Source organism: Polyodon spathula, chromosome 27 (assembly GCF_017654505.1).
Source record: "Polyodon spathula isolate WHYD16114869_AA chromosome 27, ASM1765450v1, whole genome shotgun sequence".
NCBI classification, from domain to species: Eukaryota; Metazoa; Chordata; class Actinopteri; order Acipenseriformes; family Polyodontidae; genus Polyodon; species Polyodon spathula.
The window spans coordinates 3,307,358-3,325,068 of record NC_054560.1 but is presented as its reverse complement, the minus strand read 5'-3'; the positions used below and the strand labels follow the sequence as shown (position 1 = coordinate 3,325,068).

The 17,711-nt window shown below is 46.1% G+C and overlaps 2 protein-coding genes across 2 annotated transcripts; both read left to right on the top strand.

Annotated features, from left to right (window-relative positions):
• The first annotated feature begins 1,102 nt into the window (after positions 1–1,102).
• Positions 1,103–7,038, top strand: LOC121301545 (secretory carrier-associated membrane protein 4-like). Its single transcript, XM_041231032.1, has 7 exons — positions 1,103–1,184; positions 1,968–2,005; positions 2,453–2,581; positions 2,876–3,032; positions 3,427–3,528; positions 4,085–4,202; positions 4,282–7,038. The coding sequence occupies exons 2-7, from the start codon at positions 1,999–2,001 to the stop codon at positions 4,465–4,467; spliced, it is 699 nt and encodes a 232-aa protein (XP_041086966.1). The 5' UTR covers positions 1,103–1,184; positions 1,968–1,998; the 3' UTR covers positions 4,468–7,038.
• A 919-nt stretch (positions 7,039–7,957) lies between these two features.
• LOC121301170 (cactin-like) lies at positions 7,958–15,745 on the top strand. Its single transcript, XM_041230309.1, has 10 exons — positions 7,958–8,804; positions 9,631–10,612; positions 10,945–11,040; positions 11,536–11,681; positions 12,025–12,187; positions 12,465–12,579; positions 13,107–13,299; positions 13,793–13,915; positions 14,172–14,515; positions 14,978–15,745. Exons 1-10 carry the CDS (start codon positions 8,329–8,331, stop codon positions 15,466–15,468), a joined length of 3,129 nt encoding a protein of 1,042 aa, XP_041086243.1. The 5' UTR covers positions 7,958–8,328; the 3' UTR covers positions 15,469–15,745.
• The last annotated feature ends 1,966 nt before the right edge of the window (positions 15,746–17,711 follow it).

Genomic DNA, 17,711 nt, shown 5'->3' with positions numbered 1-17,711 from the left:
CTCTCTGTGCATTACATTGCTGTCACTGTGCTTTGTTACACTTTGCTGTGCTTTTACTATGGGAAGCTTTTACAAGAGTCGCCCAGTCAAACTGAACTGAACCACACATGTCTGTTATAATGATCAGCCCAGCCCAGATGGAGCTTTGACAAGACAATAAAGAAATGAATCCGGAGAGCACACGAGGTATCAATATTGATCACTGATTACTAGCTGCAGTTCTGTAATGACAATCATGTTTCTCCTGGGCCATCGACTCTCAAACTGACTACTGACAGCTGGTACACTCCCAAATGTTACTTTATTTATTATCAGCATTATAACTCAAAACTTGTTTTAAAAACGCCCTTAAAACTACATTTCATTGTATTTGTTTTTAAAGCCAAGTTACTAGCCTACAGGGTGATTCGTAATTGGCGCAGCATGGTCGGGCGAGGGTTCCCTAGGGTGTGGTTTCTGAGATTGACCGCACTGCAGGTTGTGTGTACGGGCTAGGGACGGGCCTGACCCGTACCCTCACAATGCAAACCCCTCTCTGGTTTATTCAGACTCCATGTTATGATCTGTTTTTTTTTTTTGGCGATCACATAAGGGGACTGATCAAACAAATCTCTCTCCTAGTGTTTATCTGGGGACATATAGAAAATGCAAATGCATGATGACCCCATTATGAGGATTATAAGTCTAACAAAACATTCAGTTCTGGAGAGGAGTGGAATGGGTGCGCGGGTTTAGGTTTTGCAATGGATTTAGATTCCCCTTTTATTTCAAAACACTGTGTTCCATCCATCGTGGATATACTTTTTGCATTATTATTATTATTTGACTGTGAAACGCCTTGCGATCATTCCTATTCAAAGGCGCTGTATCAATAATGATAATCAAATCAACAAAAAGGGCATTATTATGACAAGATGCATTACTCAACAGTTTCAGCTGCACTGTGTGCCCTGTTATCAGACAAGACCACAATACTGCCGCGTCAGGGCTATCGTTTCGCACATCACATGCCTACCACTCGCTCTCACGAACTGCCCTCTGGGGTTTGTAGTCTTGAATGCCGTGTCTGTTGCTATACGAAACGTGGCACGGTGCGTCACGAGAACTACAGCTCCCAGAACCCAAGCTGCGCGGTTACAGGGCAGGACTGTTGCTCATCCAGAATTGAACATAGCGGTTTTCAGGTAACGAAATGAATTAAACAGCGCGGTTTTTGTTTGCTTTATTAGTCTGTTGTTATTTAAAATCGTCGTTTGTACCGGTAATCGCAAACAAGTTCAGAATAGACATTAATTCGCAGTCAGGGTCTTACTCAGCATTACATTGCCGTACAACAACATCGACGATATACGTGCTGCAGTACGATAGCGCCTACTAACTACCACCAGTCTACTATCCCGTTTCAGCAAACGGCTTAAGACAAGTTTTATATCGAGGCTATAGTAAGTTATTGTGTGTATAGAGACTTTGCACGAATTAAAACGCATGACATATTTGACTGTGCGGTTTGTTTTCACAGCCAGGCTGTAGACAACGCAGTTCCATTGGCAAAGGGTCGTTTCCTGTCCAGCGACCGTACCCAAGCCACATTTAGAGTTGTGTATTAGTAACGGCGTGAAACTCTGCACCCCGCCCTGTACTTTATAACTTATCTAGTTGTGCTTATTAGTGAATCAACAGGTACGAAGAGTTTGAGCAATCGGGCCCCTGGTAAATCTGAACTGATCACACGTCTCATCGCAGCAAGTCACACCCAAGTCTGTAGGCTTACTGATATTAGTTATTCGTGCGGCCTACGATTAATTTATTTAACATTAAGATCCTGAGTATTTCAATGATCTGCTTAATTGAAACTAGTTCTGAATCCCTGGGGCTGGGTGCAGCAGGGCTAGTGCGAATTTCAAGCCACGCATACGGGTATCCCAAGGTGTGATCGTGTGTGTGTGTGTTTTTTTTTTTTTTTTCAGTGACTGACGGAAGGGAGCGGAGTTCACAGAAATGACAGGTGAGCAGCCACACGAGTCTTTGCACTAGAATGGAGGGAGATTGTAATGCAAGTACATGGGGTCACAAAACGAGTAAAAACCCCGACAGCTTTGGGCATACGAGTCCTCTCTTAATCGCAATCAATCCCCTCTGTTAACAAGGCGAGGGAAGGGTAGGAGGGTTCCTTGGACTGATGCACTGTGAAGAATATAAGAGAGTGTGGGAATATATGGAGTTGCCTGTACTTAACACTTGCGATCACACATAGATTTTTCAAAGTTACATCGATTCCACAAGCTTGATTAGCCACAGTGTCTAGGTAACAAGCACAGGTGTGTCTTATTAAACTCACAGTAAAAGCAGGAGTGGATCAGACTCCTGCTATGCAAAGGCGGTGGGGTGGGGTGGGTCTCATGTCCATCCCTATTTGGCTTCTCATTTCTCATTTTTGTACCTGCTCCTGCAGAAAGGGTTAACAACTTCCCCCCGCTGCCCAAGTTCATCCCGCTGAAGCCCTGTTTCTATCAGGACTTTGAGGAGGATATCCCTGCAGTCCACCAGCAGCTGGTCAGAAGAGTGTATTACCTCTGGATATGTAAGTGCACCGCGCAACGCAACCCGTGCTCCACGCCGAACCAGGGCAGCACCGGCTGGGAACAGCAGGGAAGGAAATAAGACTCCTGCTGCATAGCAGTGTCACCCATTCCAGCTTTTATTACGAGCTTGATTAGCCACAGTGTGTATGTAACAAGCTTGGGTGTGTCTTATTAAACTCACAGTAAAACCAGGAATGGGTGAAACTGCTATGCAGTAGGAGTCTTATTTCCGTCCCTGTGTTGCAGCTTAAACTGTGTCTCTGTCTCTCTGTCTCCCCCCCTTTCCCTGGCAGTGTATTCAATCACGCTGGGCGTGAATCTTGTCGCTTGCCTTGCCTGGTGGATTGGGGGTGGGAGTGGAGCTAATTTCGGGTTGGCGTTTGTGTGGCTGATCCTCTTCAGCCCCTGCAGTTATGTCTGCTGGTTCCGGCCGCTCTACAAAGCTTTGAGGTGAGCGCTCTTTCTAATTTAAAAAAAAAAAATATATATCTGTAATCTTTTAAACTGATGCTCTAGGCAGACATTTCTCCAGATGCACAGATCTGTCAATGTTTAGAACATTTACCCCATGTTCTGATCCCTGCTTAAGTACCCTTGACTTAGGATGCAAATCCTCAGCATTAAGAACATAAGAGCATTGGTATTTTACAGATGTCTTGAAGACATATGGAAAGTCATTGATAAATAAATCATTCATATTAAATAGCTATCAATGAATACAAGGATAATTAACTATAAATAAACAATGCCACAGCCCTACGTGTCTTTCTGTATGCAGAGGTATGTGTGTGACACGTGTGTATTTTTATTTCTTGAGTGTCGTTTTTGTTGCTGTTTTTTGCAGGGCTGACAGCTCCTTTAACTTCATGGCCTTCTTCTTTGTCTTCGGGGCGCAGTTCGTGTTGGCAGGGATCCAGGCTCTGGGGATCTCTGGCTGGGGAGCCTGGTGAGTGTGTGTGAGCAACCCGTCCACTTCAAAGCTCTTTATAGAAGTGCTGAAAGACCTACCCTCTGATATGTTCTTCATAGTCAACACTGCAGAGTAAGATTCATTTTTTGAATTGATTTCACTTTGGGATCTACGGTACCTTGCATTCAAATTCAGCTACAGAATGACCACTCAGATCCAAACCACGCGCCTCTGCTGTAAATGCAGGGCTTGTTATGAGGAAACCTAACCTTGAAACTACAATCAAGTAGCAACCAGCAAAGTCCATTCCTAATTCCCATTCCCATGTCTTTTAATCGTTTCCAGCACACCTTTGATCAGAATTGCAATTAGCAGTATTAGTTATTTAAATTGCAAAGCAGTTGAACAATCCCAACAATTATTATGTCCAAGGAATTTGGAATTGATTTTAGAAAGGAATTGGAATTGAAAAACAGGAATTGACCCAACCCTGTTAGCAACCTGCATCATGGTACAGATGTACTGAAATGCTCTCCTCCCTCTCTCCTCTCCTCCCCCTCTCCCTTCTCTCTCCTCTCCTTTCTCCTCTCAGTGGGTGGATCGCGGCAGTCATGTTTTTCAGCACCAATATCGGCTCAGCCGTGGTGATGCTCGTGTCGGCCATCATGTTCACCGTGGTTACCATCATGATGGGCGTGGCACTGTTTAGGGTAAGTCTAATTTTGCAGGGATGGAGATTCTACTCCCATTGAATAGCAGTTTCACCCTGTCCCTGTCCCTCTCCTCCAGGTGCACAGGATGTATCGTGGAGGGGGTGGAAGCTTCCACAAAGCGCAGGAGGAGTGGAGCAGCGGCGCGTGGAAGAACGAGCGAGTCCGTGAGGCTGGGTTCCAGGCCGTGTCCGGGGAGGGGAACACCCTGCCACAGTATCCCACTCCCATCCCGAGCTACCCCTCTGACGAGCGCTGGTCCTAAACACCCGCACCCCCTCCCCAAACCCTGTGAACCACCAGACTTACAAAGCGGCTTCCCGAAACGGGTCGTTTTTAAGCACTTTTCACTTGGCGGCCCAAATTGAGATTCTTTTATAATCCGGTGAAAATGTATTGCTTAAAAATCTCGTGCAACAAGTTTAATCAATCAATCAATCAATCGATTCCTCTATTTTAAACAGGTTAATTTATTTATTTATTTTTTTAAGTTCTCAATTTTTCAGCAAGTTCTCATTTACAATTAGTGACCTGGCCAAGAAATCCCCAAACTGCAGCAAAGATGAGATGGAATTATCATCCATTGTAAAAAAATTAAAAACACTAACAAAATAGCAATAAGAAAATCGCTTGCTGAGCTGCAAGAAGTTGCCCAGGTGTTCTATGGTCTTTAAATTCCCAGAATCTGCAAAAAAAACAAACAAAACACAAATCTACAGCCCCAGCAGTGGGGTAAGAGACACAGGGGCAGTTTGACAGCCCTCGATTGGTACTGTTCAGTTAGACAAGGCAGCCCCAGATGAGTGCTATTCAGGGTCTGTGAAAGCAGCTGTCAGACTGCCAACTGTTTAACAGGCTTTGCAATGAGCATCATCATGCCTTCGCTGCACTACACATATCGGAGCTGCAACTCAGACCCTGTCCACACTATCTACAGAAGGCATGATCGTTACATTCACAGTTCAGTATTTGGGTGGCATGAACAGTGCATGTGCTTCTAGTGAAGTCTGGAATGGCTCCACTGCTATGCAACAGTAAGATATTACTTGGATACTCTTGGATTGTTTTTTTTTTTTTTTTTTGTGGCATTATTTTTAATTCGGGTGGATAACCTTCTTTCCAAATGGTTTACGTTTCATATAGAACCGGAGATGCATGTCTGGTTTTTTTCATCTTGGTGCTGCAGTGTGTTGAGTAACTTTTCATTTTCTATGTAAACTGCAATTGCCCCCTGCAAAAAAAGTGCAAGAGGTTATTGCCTTTGACTTATTTTTTTAAAAATCATTGCTAGATCTCTTTTGCAAGAATATAACGGGACCAGTTAGGCTTTATTATGCAGACCTATTTTAAAGGGGACCTAATGCAGTCATATCCAGAGAACAGTTCTGTTTGCCATGTTTATATCTCATCCTCAGAGCCAACCTGCTCCTCCCAAAAGAGATATCTGTGTGCTTTATAAAACTGAGCTGTCTGACTTGGTGTGAGATAGTGTAGCTAGAATAATAAAACCTTGCTCTGCATACATATATATATATTTTTTTTCTACAAATACAAACATGTCAGTGGTTTGAACAGCAGTGAAGCTTAATATACATCACAAAGCACTAACACAGATCACTCTCAGCTGTATATTGATTGTAATAAATCACACGGGACACAGACGCAGGCTTGGAAATGACTCCTGTTGCATAGCAGTTTCACCCATTCCAGGTTTTACTATGAGTTTGATTAGCCACAGTGTAGGTAACTAGTTCAGGTTTGTCTTACTAAGCAAAACCAGGATTGGATCAGACTGCTATGTAGTGGGAGTCTTATTTCCATGCCTGTCCAGATCTTTAAAATAGCCTCCTATTACTGTCTTACTGGGCTGTTGAAGGAAATCAAAGCTCCCAGCAGCTTGAATGGCATTCTTCTTGTACTGAATTATTGGGAATGAAGGTACAGCCCCCTTCTTCTTAACACTCCTCCAACATCCCCTCTCCTTGAGACACAAGGTGGATCAGTAAGGGACCAGACTGGTTTGTACAGTGCTTTGCAGAGTCCACACTGTACTGGTTTTAAATCCCTGTAAAAGAAGGCAGGGTGGTGCAAAAACCTGAACTGGTTTTGTTTTTGTAGCGCTGAAAATGTGACTCTCATCTGCTTGGAGATCTTTCTTTTTTTAGTTGGCTGATGTGCAGAAATCTTGATGTAAATAAAAGGGTGAAATCAGAATGGCATTGGGAACCGTTTCTAGCAGCGCTGGTGCCTCCCAAGAGCTTGCGTTAATGACAATTGCATTTAATTACGCCTAATTAGACAATCATGTGATTCACGTGCAAACCCCTGGGTCAGGTGTGGTTCCATGAACTAAATTCTAATTTCCATCACTAGCATGAGTTTGTAGCATCTTAGATAGACAGATAGATTTAGTGTGAGTGATTTTAGTTCCTTTACTGGTTTGTGACATGACTGAGAATTGATCAAGTGTGTTGACTACATGTGCTTTTGTCACTTGTCTTAATTTAAAGCAGTGTAACACAGTGGAGTGATATGAGCCCTTTGATGGAGCCTCTCTTAATTGATTTGGGCTGCTTCGCCGACCCATAGACTACAAACCCCTCTTGCCAAAATGTGCCAATTAATGCCTGCTGAGCTGCTTCTTGGTGTGCTGAAACAGTGCTGCAGCAAATAAAAAAGGGGGATTTATTTTTTTAAATGTTTAATATCCACGGTGCATGACAGAGTGTTATATTGTATTTTCTTAATCTGCATTAAGGTGGGATTGTTGAGTTAAATTGTATTGTTGACTGGCTCTACTGGATCTACACTCAATAAACATTCCTTTGTCCCAGCATCATAGGCTCTCGATGTGTTATTATGGCTAGTTAGTAGCCGATTGCTCTCCAAACTCATTAAAGGATCCCAGTGATTCAGTATGAACAACACCACCAGATCACCCGTTCTATGCCCTCAGCACTCCCTGTGTAAAGCACTGTCCCTTCCCCTCTCTCCTAAAGCACTGTCCCTTCCCCTCTCTCCTAAAGCACTGTCCCTTCCCCTCTCTCCTAAAGTCTCGATTTCTTTTTCAGGTGTGTCCCCTTGACCTGGTTTCTGTGCTGGCTTAGTGTAGGGTACCTATTTAAAACACACACACACACACACATATATATAAGCTCCCTCCTATTAGGTTTCGGGTCTATTGTCATTTTCTGTATAATATTTTATGACTTTTCCTAAGTTGTGGTCATGAACTTTTACACAGAAAACAGAACCTTTAAGATGTTTATTTTTTTTTAAACCTGTGTGCAAATAAGATGTTTCGGGTCACCCGTGGCGTTTATCTGTGTAGATTTGTGTGCAGGAATAAAACAAAGTTATTTCATTGGTTATTATTATTATTATTATTATTATTATTATTATTATTATTATGTTTGTATTATTATTTCTGAAAATGGCTGCACCTGTCTGGAGATATTATAAACACACAAAAAACAAACAAACAAACAATACATATATACAAAGCAGAGCCTCGTTTTCTCTGTCAGTATTGCAACAGCATCTCTCTGGTAAAGACATTCCAAAATGAGGAGCTCCCAGGCTGGCAGTCAAAGAAGTTTTATCACAGCTCCTGGACTAAAAGAGCATAAAAGAGTCAAACCTTTGCAAATAAAAACATGCAATCAATCTAAGGTTGTTTAAATTAGTATGAAATTGCATCAGGTCAATATGACCCAAAACACAACAGATGCACTAAATTCTGCACGGGGGGGGGGGGGGGGTTAAAACAGCGCTCGAGAGTGTTTTGAACTGTGTGCAACAACCCACGTGACTGAGGGCTGCCCAAGTCACGTGGTATTGTTACCAGCGACGCAAAATTAAAGCTCCCAACGGCAAGAAGACAAAACAGTGTCTTTATCGCCGCCTAAACCAAACCAAACCAATTAATATGTACCCAAGTCTTTTACCCTACTGTTTCATTACACGTTTTTCTTGATAACGTATACTTTTACACGCCAGTGCATACAAGACATTTAATAAAACAAATGTAGACATATTTAATACAGTAAATTATTAGGCCATCTATATATGCGACAAAGATAGTGGAAGGTCCTAATCTCAATCCGAGCAAATTGGTCCACACGACATGGACTCGAAATCGCGGAGGAGGTCCAGGTCGGTGTCTCCGGATCGGAACCAGACCTGGGACCGGCACGGCTCCAGGAGGAGCCGCTCACAAGAGCGAAAGAAACGACGAGAGCGGAGCCGGTCCGGGTCCAGGCACAGACCCGGGGCGGGGTTAGGAAGCAGAGCCTCGAGAAGGCGGGTTCGTTCCCGTTCGGGTTCCGCTGGTTTGAGAAGCTCCACGTCCCGTTCGGTTTCAAGGAGACGATCCACATCTAGTTCTGCGAGGAAGTCGCGGTCCACTTCCCGGTCTCGATCGAGAGACGGTCTCGGGAGAAGCAGATCCAAATCAAGAGGCAGCCCAGCTAAGCGCTCCCAATCCCGGTCCAGTTCGGGGGGTTCCGGGTCCCAATCCGATTCTGATTCTGGAAAGAGCGAGGGAAGTCGCTCCTGGAGACGGGAGCGTAAGAAAGCCTCTCCGGCCCGAGAAAGACGCCGGTAAGTCAGTGTGTGTGAGCAGACAGTATCGCATTCATTTCTGTTCTGCAGCTACTGGCAACAGCGAAATCAGATGCCTTACTGCCAGTAGACAACTCTGAAAAATGATTCCTGTCAGTCTGTTTACTCCGTTCACCGATATGTGTTGTAAATACACGGTAACAAGGGTAAAGGAGACGCATGTTGAAACAGGGTCAGCTTGGCATGTGTCCGTGTATCGATGATAGGTGATAGAGAGGCTGTATTGTTTATCAGTTTTTAGCCCCTTTCACACTGGCATGCTCTACCCCGGTCAGAACCTACCCGGGTCAGACCCTGAAGGTCGGCTACGCCATTTCACACTGCTTTTGATAAAGCAGGGTTGATCTGGGTGACAGGAGCAAGTGCTGTCAATGCCCCGGAAGCAGCTTGTTACGAACGCTTTCATCCCAGCTTCTCTGGATTGAATCGTCGGCCCACGTGTTGATTCGAGCTAATGTTTCTTCATCCCTCCTGCAATCTGGCTCATGCTGTGTCGCAATCAGTAAATATATGGCTAAACAGAAATGTTCCTTGCGGTATTGAAACCTTCACGCAGGCGCAGCAGTTTGTTGTTTCGTCCGCTCACGAACGGCCGTCATGTATTTTGTCTGGCTCGACCCCGACCCCACATCCTGAGGTGGGTCGCTGGGACCCAGGTCAACCCATCTACGACCCAGTTACGTGGTTTCATACTATGCAAGATTGTGACCCGGGTAGGAGGGCCAGTGTAAAGGGAGCTTTTGAAGTGATTGGTAGGAAGAAAAAAAAACAACTGATAAAACCTTTCTTTGGTTTCTATATATAGATCTGGATCTGGAGACAGATGGCAGAAGAGGAAAGCAAGAAAGCATAAAAGTGAGAAGAAGAGAGAGACCAAGAGCAGCCGGTCTGGGAGCTCAGACTCCGAGAGAGAGAACTGGAGGAGAGAGGGAAGGGAGAAGGAGAGAGGGAAGAGGGAGAGAGAGAGCAGTGAGAGGCAGAGGAAAGAAACAGAAAGCAGAGAGAAGGAGCGAGAGGGAAGGGAGAGGGAGAAGAGGGAGAGAGAGAGCATCGAGAGGCAGAGGAAAGAAACAGAAAGCAGGGAGAGAGAGAGAAAGGAGCGGGAGAGCCACGAGCGGAAGAACCACAAGAGGGAGAGGAGAGATGGGGAGAGGCGTGTGAGAGAGAGTCCAGAAAGACAGAAGAGAGGGAGAAGGGAAAAAGGGAGCGGTGAAATCAGCGAGAGGAAGAGAGCACGCTCGGAGAGAGGGAAGAGAGAAAGGGGGAGCAGCGACAGCAGCGAGAGAGAAGGCCTGGAGAGGAGGGAAATGGGGAGAGGTGACAGCAGCGAGAGACAGAGGAGGGAAAGAGGGAGCGCTGACAGCAGTGAGAGGGAGAGAGAACACCCGGAGAGGGGGAGGAAGAAGAAGAAGAAGAAGAAGAAGAGAGGAGGGGGCGGCAGCAGCTCTCTGTCTGGGGCCTCGGTTACGTCGGGTTCCTCTGAGTCCCAGTCTCACCGCAGCAGTAGCAGCAGCAGCAGCAGCAGCAGCAGGAGGCGGCAGCAGAGAAAGCAGGAGACCAGAGCCAAGGACCCTCGCTCTATTCGGCAGGAGCGTCACGCTCGGGAGGACATACTGAAGGCGATGGAGACGCCCGAGGAGAAGCGCGCCCGCCGCCTGGCCAAGAAGGAGGCCAAGGAGCGCAAGAAGAGGGAGAAGATGGGCTGGAGCGAGGAGTACATGGGCTACACCAACGCAGACAACCCCTTCGGAGACAACAACCTGCTGGGCACCTTCAAGTGGCAGAAGGTGAAAACCTGGGGCTCCCTGAATTGAGAACCGATTAGCGTTTATTTAGTTCGGTGTGGGTTTTTTTTTTTAAATTTTTACAGGCAAATATTTAAAAATCATTTGAAGATGTAAGTAACTAAATCAAGGAGGAGTTTTACTTTATATTTGGGATTTTTATGCCTTCGTCGGCATCCAGTTACTTTGCCCTAAGTTTTTTTTCTCTTGTTTGTGATTTTAGTAAATTTGGGATTGGATTTCTCTTGGTGCTGATCTTTCCCATGAGCCCATTTTCTCCCTGGTTTGTCCTGGCTCTGTGTGTAACCCGGCTGCCTGTGTTTTGTTGCTGGCAGGCTCTGGAACTCAAGGGGATCGGCCACCTGGGGGAGAAGGACCTGAAGGAAAGGAACAAGCACATCCAGGAGGAGAACCGCCGGGAGCTGCAGAAAGTGAGTGGCCAGAGGGGGTGAGGGCGAGCAACGTTACCCAACACTTCTGTGCATGAGGAATAGACTGTGAGCAAATACATTACCTCGTGCTGTATAGCCACTACTGTTTTAAGGCCAGCATTTATATTTCGCACAAGTATAAGTGATAAATGTTTAGGCAGTATTCAGAACATTTAACGTTTAAACTGTAAAGTATTCACACACTCGTCAGGGCATGATAGCTCTTCAGAAACTATACCTTTCTGTAAAGTTGCTGAGAGAAATGTGCGGCTCCTTTTATAGACACAGTCTAATGGGCTTCCAGGTACCTGTTTGAGGAGTGGATTCACAAGTCATCTCTCTATAGATATTCTACATGTAAACCACTTTCAAACTGGAATCAGCAGGTGGTTTAATGGGATTCGAGTGCACGCGGTTTCAGAAGCATAGTTTATAACACAGAGTGCTGTTTTTGGCGTTGAACATGTGTGTCTGTGTGTCTGGCGCCCCCTGCAGGTGAAGCAGCTGCGTCTGGAGCGTGAGCGCGAGAAGGCCATGCGAGAACAGGAACTGGAAATGCTGCAGCGCGAGAAGGAGGCGGAGCATTTCAAGACGTGGGCGGAGCAAGAGGACAACTTCCACCTCCACCAGGCCAAGCTGCGGTGAGAGACGGGGACCCAGAGGAAAACACATTGCTGCCACCCAGTGGTCGGGGTTGCATTAGTTAATAAAGGACACAGTTTATTTTGCATGTAACTGTGGGCTTTTGAGCTAGACTCATGGGGGGGTGGGGGAGTGTAGATGAAACGTGACTGGAGTGGTTCCTATTGCACAGCAGCTTCACCCATTCGAGGTTAGCTTGATTGGCCACAGTGAGTATAGGTAACAAGCTCAGGTGTGTCTTATTGGAATGGAACCGCTATGCAGTGGGAGACTCATCTCTGTCTCTGGGTCTGGCTGTGTTCAAGCCCTGCTCTCTGTAACCCACCTCCTGTGCACCCACAGCTCAAAGATTCGGATCCGAGACGGCCGGGCCAAGCCCATCGACCTGCTGGCCAAGTACATCAGCGCAGAGGACGATGACCTGGCTGTGGAGATGCACGAGCCGTACACCTTCCTCAACGGGCTGACCGTCTACGACATGGACGATCTGCTGGAGGACATCAAGGTGGGGTCCGGGGCTCGGACACAGAGAACAGCCCGGGGCGGCAGGGGTGCGATTATTTATCAAACCAGGAGATTTACACATTGAGGCCTCGTTCAACTTTTTCAGTAACGTGGGGAAGAAAATGGAAGTCATTTTCTGCTTCATGGCTGGAGTTTTAGAAGCATTTTCTTTTGGGGGCGAGACGTAAAGGAAAGGTGAGTTTGTAGCAGGGCTAACACTGCGTGCTCCTCCGTCTGTTTTGCTGTGATTCTGACCGGTTTACGATGCCCCTCTGCAGGTGTACATGGAGCTGGAGCAGGGGAAGAACGGGGATTTCTGGAGGGACATGACCATCATCACCGAGGACGAGATCAGCAAGCTGCGGAAGCTGGAGGCGTCGGGCAGGGGGCCTGGTAAGAGACTGCACTCCCCACAGCGGGGAGAGGACAGGGGGAATACAGCTTCTGTGTTACACATGCCCTTCGATAGTTTTTTTTTTTTTTTTTTTTTTTTGGGGGGGGGGGGGGGGGGGGGGGGGGAGGGTGCTGAACTGGGGTTGAAGTTGCCCTGCCAGAAACATCTGAGCATCATAAAATGGTTGCACAGAAACAGGGATGGAAATAAGACTGTATAGCAGTTTGACCCATTCCTGGTTTTATTATGAGTTTAGTAAGACACACCTGAGCTTGTTACCTAGACACTTTGGCTAATCGAGATCATAGTAAAATCTGGAATGGATGACACTGCTATGCAATAGGATTCTTATTTCCAACCCAGTTCTCCCTTACATGCTTGTGAAGAAAAAGCTACACTCATACATAGGAATACAAACTGTTGGACTCGACTTTAAGAATGCCAACTGGGTGCTTTGAAGTTATGGTTCCAATGACGGTGTGGTTATAATAATAAAATAATAATAATCCTTCGTCCGCTGGTGCAGGGGACCGCCGGGAGGGCATCAACACCTCGGTCAGCACCGACGTCCAGACCGTCTTCAAGGGAAAGACCTACAACCAGCTGCAGGCTCTGCACCAGAACATTGAGGGCAAGATCCGCGGGGGCGGCTCCAATCTGGACATCGGCTACTGGGAGTCCCTGATGCAGCAGGTCAAGGTCTACATGGCCCGGGCGAGGTGTGTCTGGGGAGGGGAGCCTGCCAGCCTCTCACTGTGTGAGATGCACAGGCTGCTTGCTTCTTCAGTGTGGGTGACAGGCGTTAGGATGTGTAGGAGTAGGGAGTGTTGTGCTGGGCTGTGCCATGTGAGACATTACTGGGCTAGTTAGAAGAAGGGTGTACTGCATTGTCATTACGGGGTCATTGAAGCGTAAGTTTCCTTCATTTGTGGTTGGTGATATGAAAAAACGTGACGGAGTAAAGGGTTCCGTCTTGGTAGGTCAGATCATGTCTACTAAAGAAGAGCTGTGCAACACAAAGTGAGTAGTTTTCAGAATTGACCATTTTGATATGCCGGGAGGATGACTTGGTACGAACTTTACGAGCTTTACAAATGATTGAAGTTATTTGTCCTTGGCTAGTGCTTTTATCTGTATACTTTATTGGCTGTGCTACACTAATCTGCAGCGCTATGCTGTGCTGGACTGACTCCTGTATTGTCTCTTCTCCAGGCTGCGTGAGAGACACCAGGATGTGCTGAGGCAGAAGCTGTACAAGCTGAAGCAGGAGCAGGGGGTGGAGAGCGAACCCCTGTTCCCCATTGTGAAGCAGGAGCCCCGTTCCCCAGAGTCGCAGTGAGTGCTGACTGAGCAGCCAAGAAATGGTCTGGTTTGAGATGAAAGTATTTTTAAGCAAGTGCAAAGCCACATTTTGAATAGAGATGGCATTGAATTGGCATGGGGGCTCAATGACTTTCCTACCTGGGGAAAGGGACATGTGGATATAACTGAGCTGGGGAGAAGGGCACCTGGAATTGGTTGAGCTCTGTATTGTATTGAAGGTGATGTGCATGACTACTGGATGTACAGTGTGTGTGTGTCTGTGTTCCAGGTCCTGCAGCGACGGGGAATCTGCAGCAGTACCAGGCACCTCCTCTTCCACCGGAGGGCAGGAAGCTGGGGGAGAAGGACCAAGTGAGGGGCAGGGAGAGAACCAGGAGGAAAAGCAGGACGAGGGACAGGACGAGAACCAGGAGGAGAAGCCGGCTGAGGGGCAGGGAGAGGCCGTGCTCACAGAGGAGGACCTAATCCAGCAGAGTCTAGATGACTATGACTCCGGGCGCTACAGCCCGAGTCTCCTGCAGAACTCGGACCTGCCCCTCGACACGCACCTGGTGGAGCCTGAAGAGGACCTGACCAGGCTGCAGGTGGCCCGCAAGCAGATGCAGGTCACAGGTGAGCAGGGCGGCTTTTCGATGTGGGGTTGTGTCATGGGGCAACGCGCACACTATCTGAGAGGGGGGGTTCATTTTTTGTAGTTTGGTCGGTTCCAAGTCATCCCCTTGTACAATAAAGGAAAGGCATTGCTAAAATATATACATCTATTTATATATTTATGGGGCACGTCATAAGTCTGGCATCATAGGCAGTGTCATGTCATATTTGGATTGGCATGTAAAGTTAAATTGGGAGGCAACACATCAAAATTATTTGAACTCTTTCCTTTTTGCTTAGAGACAGGAACAGTTATAGAAAAATATGAAAACTTAAACACAAACATATCTAACTGTAAATGCGTTGCATGGATGGAGCGCCACTGGTATAGCGGGCAGCGGTGGGGGCATGTGGGCGGTAGGAGCCAGCTGTTGGTCTGTGATGTGTGATGGAGGTGTGCTGTTCTCCCTCCCCCACACACAGGCGATGCCAGCGAGAGCGCGGAGGATGCGTTTGTGCGCAGGGCACGGCAGGGCATGGGCGGAGACGAGGCCCAGTTCAGCGTGGAGATGCCTATGACGGGGAAGGTGTACCTGTGGGCTGACAAGTACCGGCCCCGCAAGCCGCGCTTCTTCAACCGGGTCCACACGGGCTTCGAGTGGAACAAGTACAACCAGACCCATTATGACTTCGACAACCCGCCGCCCAAGATCGTGCAGGGCTACAAGTTCAACATCTTCTACCCAGACCTGATCGACAAGCGCTCCACGCCGCAGTACTTCCTGGAGCCCTCCCAGGACAACCGCGACTTTGGGGTGCTGCGCTTCCACGCAGGGCCCCCCTACGAGGACATCGCGTTCAAGATCGTCAACCGCGAGTGGGAGTACTCGCACCGTCACGGGTTCCGCTGCCAGTTTGCCAATGGGATCTTCCAGCTCTGGTTCCACTTCAAGAGATACCGCTACAGGAGATAGGCATCTGTGTGGACTCGGCAGGGCAACTGCTGGGGTTTTATGAGGGGGGGGGGTTAGATATTCACGTTTCATCCACGGTTGTTGCTAACTTCTGATTTAACTCAGGATTTGAAGCAGTGATTTGATGTTTTTTTGCATCAGAAACTGATGCCATCTCAGAATAGAGAATCACGCTTTTCATATTGTGAATTGCATCTGTCTGATCAGATGTAAGGTTGTACAGTTTTTTGGGAGTATTATTGGACCTTTTTTTTATTAATAAAAATAAATCATCTTTGTTTTGTCACACTGTCTTGTCAATACTGACATTTAAAACTCCTCAAAGCAGTTTAGGTCCCTGAACTAGTTTTTGGTAACAGATTATTCTGAATTTGTATTATAATTCATTTTCTACAGTCACAGGGTCCATGAATGATGTTTAATGTTACTAGAAAGCAGATTTCAAATAACAAGAGTAAAACTACTTGCTTATAAATACAGCATGGTATAGAATTGTATACAAGGGCGTTACCTAGTGGACCGACTTGAAATAGCATTTGAAGAGCAACTCAGGTTGGGCTGTTACTACCTGTGGAAAAGTGTGCAGAGTAGAAAGTCACGTTTCATTTTGAAACCCTTTTATGTCCTCCTTGTTTATTGTACATTAAATGCCTTGAATGATGCACCCAGAAGATACAACCATCAGGCAGCTGCCACAACATCTCATTAATTATGTATTTCCTGGTCCTTCAGCATCTTGCATAAAAGATTCCTACACTGCAATCCTTTGAATTTCAATCCCTTCAGTTGCTTCAGTGGTTTAAAGTCTTCTGTTGCGCACACAGGATTGATTTGTAGTTCTGATCTCTGCTTTCTTTCATTTCTCTGTGGCAGGTCCACTAATTCCAGTTTTAATTTAATATAATCTTATTTTCTTTTTGTGATGCTGGCATGCATTCTGAATGGGTCGGAGCTCCAGGGCTGTGACTCCGAGATTCATCGCTATCCTTTCTTCCCTGCTACTGCTCAGTGGAGCTGGCTGCCTGCTTGCTTTCAGGCCCATGTTCTTTTGCCTCATTGTTCCTGGTTCTTGAAATCAGGTGATACTCTGGATTGCATCTGCTTTTGTGGCCACTAAATAGTAATTGTAGCTCTTTGTCCTTTAATCAAAATGCACACCTACAAGTAGTACGATTATGGAAATAAGACACGCTACAGCAGAGTATCCAATTCCTCTCCAGGCTTAACAGTTAAACTATATACTGTATTCCTTCAAATTTAAGACACAGCCCAAATTTCCCACCCTCAATTTGGGAAAAATATGTATAGATACATATGCATTTAAGATACCTCAATTACACATATGGAGGCAGTTTGCAGCCATCTGCAATCAGAGCATTACCATTATGTACTGCTTCTCATTTCTAATCCTGAGTACTTGCACCCATTTTTCTCTCAATTTTCTGAACTATGCATGTCGAAAAATACAGTGGTCTGATCAATAGTTCCGATCTGTCCAAGCTGGTCCTGTTTGTTAGAAACACTGAAATTGTAAAAGCTTCTCTTTGAATTCCTCAGGAAGCAAATGGCACTTCTTTGAAAACGTTTGTCTTTCATCAGCAGTGTCACGTTGCTGTTTGTGTACTCGGGTAGTCACGTCTTTTGTTGTGATTTCAATACACACATCACTATATTGACTCGAATTTAAGATGCAGGCTATTTTTGAGAACCAAAAAATGTTAAAAAAAAAACGCGTCTTAAATTCAAAGGAATACGTTAATGAATTATTCAGGGTCTGGATGGCAGTTTAATTGTTCCAATTAATCAATTTAGCACAGACCAGGACTGGATGGGCCAATTTTGGCCACCCCTGCATCACAGCTACTGAGGAAACCAGAATAAAAAGGGTTAGACAAAAATGACAAATTACAGAAATGTAACATACTGCTCCAAACTATACAAGATATTCAGAGGGGGATATGTTAAGCGTTCTAAAAGACCTAACTTTTCCTCCAAAGCAAAAACAGGCCTCAAGTTGATGTTAATGTGCAAATACACTACAGTCTGTGTAGGGAAAGGTTCCCATTGCCCACCCTGATAACCACATACACTAACACAGGCCTGGCGTGGATTACACACGTCAGAAAAGAGTACCAACAGGTGCTGTATACACATGCTTAATATAAAAAGGTACACATCTGAATATACCTTCACTGTTCAGGGCAGTGTACAATTCTTGTATTGTGGGGTCGGACTGGGGATAC

Excerpts from the sequence above, each read along its gene's own strand:
- LOC121301545 (XM_041231032.1), top strand. Across the intron at positions 2,582-2,875 it reads AGTGTATTACCTCTGGATAT|TGTATTCAATCACGCTGGGC; the intron begins GTAAGTGCACCG and ends TTTCCCTGGCAG. Across the intron at positions 3,529-4,084 it reads ATCTCTGGCTGGGGAGCCTG|TGGGTGGATCGCGGCAGTCA; the intron begins GTGAGTGTGTGT and ends TTCTCCTCTCAG.
- LOC121301170 (XM_041230309.1), top strand. The coding sequence starts at position 8,329 with ATGGACTCGAAATCGCGGAGGAGGTCCAGGTCGGTGTCTCCGGATCGG. Across the intron at positions 11,682-12,024 it reads CTCCACCAGGCCAAGCTGCG|CTCAAAGATTCGGATCCGAG; the intron begins GTGAGAGACGGG and ends GTGCACCCACAG. Across the intron at positions 13,300-13,792 it reads GTCTACATGGCCCGGGCGAG|GCTGCGTGAGAGACACCAGG; the intron begins GTGTGTCTGGGG and ends TCTCTTCTCCAG.